The sequence below is a fragment of the Colias eurytheme genome, chromosome 19 (assembly GCF_061535395.1).
Source record: "Colias eurytheme isolate Ceu_HAF_F1 chromosome 19, ilColEury1 Martin Lab GWU primary, whole genome shotgun sequence".
NCBI classification, from domain to species: Eukaryota; Metazoa; Arthropoda; class Insecta; order Lepidoptera; family Pieridae; genus Colias; species Colias eurytheme.
Genome location: NC_142998.1, coordinates 3113114 through 3122724, shown reverse-complemented (window position 1 = coordinate 3122724; position 9611 = coordinate 3113114). Strand labels below are relative to the sequence as shown.

General features: G+C 31.7%; 1 protein-coding gene across 1 annotated transcript; it reads right to left on the bottom strand.

Annotated features, from left to right (window-relative positions):
- Window positions 1–5434: 5434 nt before the first annotated feature.
- On the bottom strand, window positions 5435–7794 carry Prosbeta3 (proteasome subunit beta type-3). The gene is made up of 5 exons (XM_090113101.1): window positions 7654–7794; window positions 7316–7521; window positions 6859–7027; window positions 6404–6532; window positions 5435–5584 (listed from the first exon to the last, which is right to left on the bottom strand). Exons 1-5 carry the CDS (start codon window positions 7654–7656, stop codon window positions 5474–5476), a joined length of 618 nt encoding a protein of 205 aa, XP_089969227.1. The 5' UTR covers window positions 7657–7794; the 3' UTR covers window positions 5435–5473.
- Window positions 7795–9611: the final 1817 nt, after the last annotated feature.

Here is a 9611-nt window from a genome sequence, read left to right as displayed (position 1 = left end):
AAATAAATAAATAATAAATAAATAAATATTGTAGGACATTATTACACAAATCGACCTAGTCCCACAGTAAGCTCAATTAAGGCTTGTGTTGTGGGTACTAGGCGACAATAAATATAATATTTAATAAATACATATATAGATAATAACACTCTGGGTGTTCGAAGAACCAAGAACAAATAATTGGGTTTATCACACAAATACACACTATTTTTAATTCTGGAAATGTTTTATTAATATTCAACATACCAGATTTTCGAAATAAATTGATAGTTGATACCTTCTTTTATAATGTTCAAATCTCACTTTAAAATTTTTTTTCATCACTCCAAGGAACACACAACTCCCCAGAAACCCTATAAAGGAGTGTTATGGTAAAATTCTGTGGCCATTAATGTTATATTGTTTTGATGCAGTCCTTTATTATTGTTGTATAATTTATATTTTAATTTTTGTATTAAATATTTCTATAATAAATAGCTTAAATTCATTTATAAAGGTGCATTTAGATGTAGCCAAGGATTTTTTAGTATGCATATTTTATTTCTCAGTTTTGCTGAATACAATTTGTATTCCTCTAAGAGCTCCCACACATAAACACGATACGACGTCGCGTCGTACAACGATGCGGCGTCGTTTCACGCGCGAGTGGTCTTCGCACACGCGGCCTCCGAAAGGAGGCTGCGTGGGGGATGCTGTTCAGGACGATTCGTCCTCTGCAGCAGGTTGCTGGCGCCGCCCGCTAATACGGGCGGGTTACTGGGAGGACGAATCGCCCTGTATCGTTTCACGAGGGCTGATTTTTCGATCCTTGGTTAAAACTAATTCATCGAATAACGTATTAAAGTACCATTTCAAAAATGTATTCTAATTGTCAGTATTTGACAGTTTACAGGTGACATTTTAAAATGTTCGTGTAATACTTTATTGGACTGATAAATTTTAACCAAGGATTGAAAAATCGGCCCTTAAATAAATATTTAACGTCATGTTTCTATTTTCTTAACTTAATTTGTGTAAATTTCCTTAACGGAATAAGTATAACATCTAAGAAGCCAAAGAAAATGAAAGTAATTCATTCTCTAAAATAAAAGTTATAAGATGCTCTTTAAATGCACTTTTATTAACTTGTATTATATTTTATAATTTCATGCTTATTTCTTAAATAGTGGTTACTTTAAATTTTATAGAAATGTAAAGATTTAGTTTCCGCTAGTGTAAAATTAAGTTTTGGATTGATAATGGAGTTAACAGGGTGATGTAGGTTAAAAATTTTACCCACATGCACACTAAAAGAGGTATTATGTGTTTCTAGCAATGTCTTTTTATTCTATGGAGGAATTTTGTGACTTGAAAAATAATCTATGTGAAATATGTATTGAAAATCCCATCAAAATAAAAACAGCGTATGAGTTGGTACAAAAAATAGAGAATTTTGAATGAGAAGATTATAATATTATAGTTTTATAACAAAATGATTGCTTTGAGGGCCTCAAAAATATATTTCAAATAGTTATGGTTTTATTATTTTTATGGAGTATTCTATAAGAATTATCTTTTTATTTCTAATTTATGCTTGTTTTGAAGGGGTTTTTGCTACATATTATGGCTTAGAGCTTTTATTAAAAGCTAGTTGTGGTCAAATGTTCATGTAGCATGTTAATGGATAAATGGCGCTTAGTAAATTGAAATGTGGCTACAAATATTCGAGTGAATGAGTCGCAATTTTAAGTGTCTATGTTCTGTATGAACTTATGAGAAATTGAACAATTCCCAATAATAAATACTACTTGAGTATATAAGAAATTGTTTAAAAATATTGCAATTATAAGGGCATTTTTGAGGCTTCATACAGTTGGGTTGCCACTTACAATTAGACCTAATTGTAAGTGGCATAATACCAGACTAAAAAGTAATCTTTATAATCTGACTCAATAATTATGGAATGCAATATAAAACTATGGGGAATCATTTATTCGTTTCTCTAGCAAAATATAACAAGACACAATAACATCAGATTGGAATTAAGTGCCATATTGTAAGGAAAAAGCAGTTTTTGAAATGAATATATCTGATTGGACCAAACCTATAAGCAAGTGAAATAAAATATGCCTTAACTCCCCTTAATCCCCTAAAACGAATTCCATTGTACAATGTCCATGAGTGTAAAATGTCAAAATGAATGCTATAGTCTATGACTCGTTCGTGACATGAAATTGCGCGGGAAATGGGATGAAAATTTTATGAAAGAAAGTTGTTGTTCTCTCTTTGTATACAATTTCTTAACACAATGTCTTAACTGATCTTTTATGGCACGTTTGCAATATTCTCCTAACTCGTTACTAGCTTTTATAAAGTTCCGCTATCGGTTAGATTAGTGCTGAGAAAAAAAATATAATTATTGTTGAAATATCTTTAAAATTTCGTGTTATTGGCTAATGTTTGAGCGACGGAATTAAATACGGTACCACGAAAATGAGTTTTAAGACATGCCAATGAGTAAAGTCGATGGCATTTGGTGCGTAGTTTTCAAATTTAAGGCGCTAAAAACGCCATTTTGATTTTATACAATGTGTATTTGTTTTAGAGCAGAATGCTCTAAAAAATGCTCTGGTTCAAGATGTTAACAGAATTGTTTTTATGCTCTGTTGACTTATATTCGTGGTACTGATATATTATGTAGGTGGTTGTATTGAAGATATTGTATTGGATTTGGATGTAAAATAACTTTGTATGTTTACGGTCAATATAAACGCGCTATAAATTGTAACTTTGCCAATATTAATAGCTTAGTTCTTGTCTAGTGTAGTAATTCTAAATTAATGTAAGATTTTGTTATTTATTATTCTAATATTATGGATTTAAGACTTGGATTGTTATAGTCTGTGTGATTATCCGTATGTCATGTAAAGTGTTTATAGAAGGAATTCGTGAAGTATTAAGTTAAGATTTTTGTTATTCCCTTACTTTCGATATGTATTGATGTTAGTATTTTAAATTAAGTCTTGAATTCATCGCGTTATTTATTTCCGTGTTGTACCAAAAACTATCTATACTTATGTAAATTCAACTTTGAGTGGATTCATATTGCTTAACCAATATTTAAATATTATTCATATAAATAACAACATTGTTAAGGCGTTACAATAAATTCCATTTTTCCTAAATAACAATGCCTATAAATTTATAAGAGTATTTTGGAATATAGACTGGAAAAAAATTAATAGTTTTTGTTTTATGTGACCTATAAATATATAGCACATCTCAAAGCTCTTTTGTGATAGGTTTTTGTTTGAATTATTAGAATTAAATTTGCCTAGAAATAAAAATTGCATATTAAGTTTACTTTAGTATTGTTTCATATACAGAATAAAATGAAAGTGCACAATTGAAAACATTGAAACAAATAAAATTTTATTGGTTTTTAATCTGTATATGTTTCACATATGCTACCTATTAATACCTATACGAATAAGTGTCTTGCTTTTAGTCTCGAAAGCTATTATGATATTTTCAGTAAAAAGCATTGGTTTATTTATTTGATGTCATTTCATGTTTCACTATTAATCTATATTGTCTATGGAATACCGATTTAGCCATATATTTTGTTTAGATACTCTTATAAACACGTAAATGTAATCCTGTTTTGGAATAACGCTTTTTCGAAATCAATTTCGTCGTTTGGACACTCATTCGTGGAGGTAATTAATTCATTATTCACTCATTTAATAATTGTTGTGTGCTTATAAAATATTTTGCCGTCATATTTAAAATTTTGGCGTTGTTACCGTTAGATGACCGCAGATGCAGTATCTGCGGTCATCTAGCTAATTCAATAATTATGTTAAAAAGCATAAAATAAACATATAGTTGTTTTGGAAAATTATTTGACCAGATTTTTTGCTTTTGGAATATCGCCTTGATGAGTATTATTGTAAATATTTTGTCTTACCATCAGTATCACCTTGTACTTTGTAGATTCCCGCGCAATGATCAGTATTTTTTTTTTAATCTACCATAGATATAAAATTAAATAATGCTAACAGCTTGCTTGCTATTGGTCATTTTTGCAAGGGTATTATGTCATGTTATCCTTTTGGTCTACGGCGCATGTATTGGAACTTACTCATCAGGGCTTTTGTTCTAAAATATTGAAGGCAAGGCACAGTAATAACGGCGTTGGATTCTATAGCTTTCGTGTGCGATAAAACGGCACAATTGTAATGTTATTCCTCTAGTCTCCATCTCTTGTAAAGACAATGTATGAAAATTGAAAATTATAATTTTTTAAACATTCGGTTTATAAGGTTTCTGCAATGTGTGTTTTATTTCAATTCCCCAACAGTCATACATTTACAAATTCAAAAAATTATCCCATCGCCACGTTATGTTGCATGTAGAGGCGACGCACATTTTCGCGTTTTACTTGCTAGTCATTACGTAAAAGTCTAATCCACACGTCTGCCGAACAACGTGACAAACAACGAACACATAGGGACGGCGCTATACAGAGAAGCGAGAAGGAAATAAGTACATCTCTTTTCTTCGTATAGTGCTGACCACAGAAATCTAAATAACAAGAAACTAGAAGTCGTAAGCGTGCGTGACCTTGTCGCCACTCAGGTGATTTGCACATCACCAGTGCATTCGTCACTGTTCAGTTGCTCTGGAGACGTATGAGTGTATTCATGGTGTGTTTCAGCAATTCCCATTGCGGAAATTCTTCCACAAGTTGTAATTATACTTATAAAGGAATAATATTTCATCGGAAAATATTTTTTTTTAGAAATAATGCCGTTTTTCCTTAAAATTATAGAATATTTACAAGTATTACGAGTGTCACCATAGTAATCGAAATAACAATGAATGACACAGTCGACCATTCTTATTATCACGTTTGTTCGTATTGGAGCAAAAAGTCTCATATACTTAGGGATGTTATTCTAAAATAAACCGTAAATTCGTGCGTTAGGATACATATTCAAAAGCTTAATTTAATAGATAAGTTAGTTTTCACTAAAATCTAGCTGTCCAATAAAAGGCATAGTTTACTTGTGTGTACTGTTTAGCTTTCGGTTTGAATGTGTTGATTTTGGCGACAGCGGTTTTCATACGAATTATGACATTATAGCACTTCTATGTGTCTTGTTATTTAGATTTCTATGGTGCTGACTCTATGTGTTCGTTGTTTGTCACGTTGCAAGTTGTTCGGCAGACGCGGACGTGTGGATGCGTGTTGCGGAACAGTGGAATATACAGCCAACAGTTTTGTTGTCCCTTCTATTTCAGATAAAAAATCCATTGAAATTATAAAAAGGTTATTAATTAAAAGTTATCATATTTAAGAAGTCTAAATTGAATTCAAGAATACCTAATAAAATATGTTATCTCAATCCTATAGCAATTTATGACAAAGTGAAAAAAATAAAAAACGAAATAGTTTTTATATTTTATTAATAAACATTCCCACATAAACCTAATCCATCCTTGTCTTGACATGTTTCTCGGTGATTTTGTCTTTCTCAACGATATAGACCACAGCTCCCCAACCTGAGATCGCGTCACGGTCCGCTGCATTTACTAGCGCCTAAAATATACAATAATTAATATAGGCACTTCCTATTAATAAAAAATGAATGAAGGAAGAATGTATAGTTATGGATAATGACTAGATTTATGAACACATCACTACATAGTATAAAACAAAGTCGCTTTTTTTGTCCCTATGTCCCTTTGTATGCTTAAATCTTTAAAACTACGCAACAAATTTTGATGCGTTTTTTTTTAATACATAGAGTGATTCAATAGGAAGGTTTTAGTGTATTTATTAGGTTTGAGACAAAGCGGGCGAAGCCGCGGGCGCTATGCTAGTGCATATTATTATAAAGAAACAAAGCTGATTATAAAGAATATTCTAGACAAGACATAATTTTTTTGTGCATAAGTCAATCATGGTTTATAAAGAGTTAATTTTTAACAGAATAAAAGTCGGGTATCCTTTATCACAACATTTACAGAAGAAATATAATTAACTATAATGGTAAACAATCTATATAGTGATGTAAAGTGATGTTTGCAATTTGGCAGTGACCAAATGCTATCAAAATCCATTTAGTAGATGTTTGAAGGAAAGTAGTGAAATGGTAACAAAAATTCAACCAAAGATATTTACAAACTTTCACCTTTATATTGGACTAGCTGCTTCGCGCGGTTTCACCCCCGTGGCTACACCCCTGTTGGTCTGATATGATATATAGCCTATAACCTTCCTCGATAAATGGGCTATCTAACACCGAAAGAATTTTTCAAATCGGACCAGTAGTTCCTGAGATTAGCGCGTTCAAACAAACAAACTCTTCAGCTTTATAATATTAGTATAGATACAATAAGTAGAAGAAATACATACCTGTGAGATGGTCTCAAACAACTCATCAGGTTTCAGGTTTGGCTCCCACAGGGCTTCACACATTCCATACAACTGTTCTGAGCATGTGCCTGACACTACGAAATCTTCTGGTTCATTTGGACAACCAATCTGTGGAGTTATTATTTTTTTTTAATATGGCCATTAAAGACAGAAATTTATTTCAGCATAAATTCCCACATTTACTTTGTTTATCATGAATACAAAGCTCCACACACAATAAATATACAAATTTAAAAAAATAGACAAGCAGTTGATAAAACGCTAATGTCTATATGTATAAAAAAAAATGTTATGCAAAATTTCTAATTTCACATACACAATCATGAGTATTATACCTAATATAGTTTTCATTATTTTTAAATAGTACAACCATTGATAATACTTCTAACCTAAACTTTTATGCATACAATATTTGCAAATAAAAAATATCTTACCAGATCCATATTACAGACATAAGGCTCATTAGTATAGGGATCGAGACCAGCGATGACTGGCTCAATGAAGTAAGGTCCAAAACGCTTCTCATACAATAAGTTGGAGAGCATCGCTGAGAATGTCTTGGGTTTCATCATTCTGTTCTCTTTTAATTCATATAAGTTCATTCTGGAAAGACGTAAGTTATATTTTTTACAGAACAATGTTTTTTGCTTCATATGAGTAATGTAATGTAAGTAAAAATGAGGTTCTAAATGTACTTGACGGATCTATTTTATTGATAAGCAGGTAATTAGCAGGTTCATACATTTATATCAAATCCTCTAGTTAAATATTTCTACATATTACAGGATACAGTGAGTGCTTACAACTTAGGATGTAACATAGGTGACAATGCAAAATTAATATGTATTAGGCAGTAGTATTATTGATATATAATATTGAATGTAAGTTTACCTGAATTTCAATCTCTGGAACACAGTTTGTGTGTCGGTGGCGAGGCCGGGTAGACCAACATACAATGTGGGGCCCATTTGAAATACTTTGGGGAAGTTGGTCGACACTGTTTGCGCTTGTATACCATAGCGTTTGTCTGTAGCGATAGCCACACAATCCTGGCCCTTCATGGCCACAACAGCACCTCCATTGTAAGCTAGAATCGACTACAAAAGAAACACAAGTTAGATTGAACAAAATTGATGATCAATAGTCGCTACAAAATAACCAAACTCATCCGCAGTACGTCTAATATTATAACGCTAGCATTAAGAACAAATAAGAAAGTTCATATTTACCATTTTTCTCTTTATTTACTCCGTAATATCAATATATTTTCTACTTTCGGTATTTCAAATGAATACAACTCTATGATTTACAAAAACGCAAAATGACATATCATCGTCGATGTCACAGATTATAAAATATTTTACTTGACTTGTGTAGATAAAAAATATCTGTTATAGCTTATTTTTGTTTCGCTTATTTTTATTATATTTTTTGTCCAAGACACCACGAAATGAATGATTATGAAACCACGGTAAAAGTGAAACTTAGGCACAAAATTATCGTATTTGTACGATAATAATTATCGTACGGTTCGACCGTCACGCGACATGCGCTACACAGACCAAAAAGTTTGAGACGATGTAATAAAAGTTTCACTTTAAAAATATTTTTCGTGGATAACATGAAAAATAATAAGTATATTAAGTAGGTATGTAGCTGACTGGGTATTGTCACAGTAACACTACATAGTTTAAAACAAAGTCGCTTTCCCTGTCCCTATGTCCCTATGTCCCTTTGTACGCTTAAATCTTTGAAACTACGCAACGGATTTTGATGCGGTTTTTTTTAATAGATAGTGTGATTCAAGAGGAAGGTTTATATGTATAATAACATCCATTAAATAGTGGAGAAGTACTGTTATTTTTGAGGTTTCTAATGTGATGTCGTAAAAAATTACATTTTTTCCGCTTACATTGCAAACGCAGGCTGTACCCTACGAATTTTATCAAAATAATGTACTAAGTATTATACACATTGAAAAGGTCTACAGAAAAGTCCGCGATGGTATATGTCTATCTCTTATGGATAACCCACAATAACTTTTTTTTGTCATTTACTTTTTACGACAAATAATGGCTAATTTTCGATGCGATTTTAACCAATACAGCATTAATTCTTAACCAATTAAATACCTTGAATACATTGTTCATTTAATATAGATCTATATGGCCCTTTACACCGTATGATTTAAGTGAATATTTTCGAAGATATTACAGATTTAAAAATTGCGGGACGTAGCGTTTGCGGCGGTACCGCCCGGCTATATATTTTATACCCGTGCGAAGCCGGAGCGGGCCGCTATGTTTTTATATAATTATGTACAACGTTCACAGTTTTTCTGTTGTGTATTTTAGTATCAGCATTGCACCCGTGCGAAGCCGGGGCGGGTCGCTAGTTACAATATATTGTAATACTGTGGTATCGTTCACGGCCGCGGTCCGCGACGCGGACGGTGGCATAATGGCCTAAAACTATACCTAATCGCCAAAGCAGCCGATAGTCCTTCTTTTTCATTAAAGAGTTCCTGTGTAGAGAGAATACATCATTTCAAATTTTCAATGCAAGTAACTTTCACCCATTGCATATGCATAAAGTTGATAAACGTTTTAGAACATAAACCAAAGCAGAATATCATTACAAGATAAACTAAATGATCAAAATATGTACTACCTACCTACTTGAATTAAAAGGTAATAAAGAAAATTAGCATGATACAAATTACTTACTTGTAATTGTAAATTTATGTAGGTGTAGCTCTGTTGTTTATTTTCCTCGTGTAGTTTTATAAAATGTAGGTACTTAAGATTTATAGGTAGTTAAGTTTAAATAATGCTTAATATTAGGAAAATGTAAAGGAAATTTTAATGATCTTAAAAATTACAATAGACTTCTTATAAACATAATTATGATTTAATCTAGAAGTAGCTGGAGAATTTTCTTATAAGTTTTATTATCTATTGAAAGATTTTACTGCACTATTCTCTCATAGGTATATATATAAAAAAATAACTTTAGCCATAAAATTATTTATCTAATAAGATTCACTAAACTTAGACTCAATAGAAATAAAAGACACAGGTAGACATAAGATTTTTATGCTTGCGCAAGCGTGTAAAAAGTACCTAGTTACTACGGAAAAAAAGGAGAGGTTGCTATTGTATTATAAGGATTAAAGAAAAATAAAGCG

Excerpts from the sequence above, each read along its gene's own strand:
- Prosbeta3 (XM_090113101.1), bottom strand. Across the intron at positions 7,028-7,315 it reads TTCCAGAGATTGAAATTCAG|AATGAACTTATATGAATTAA; the intron begins GTAAACTTACAT and ends ACGTCTTTCCAG. Across the intron at positions 6,533-6,858 it reads ATGTCTGTAATATGGATCTG|ATTGGTTGTCCAAATGAACC; the intron begins GTAAGATATTTT and ends ATAACTCCACAG.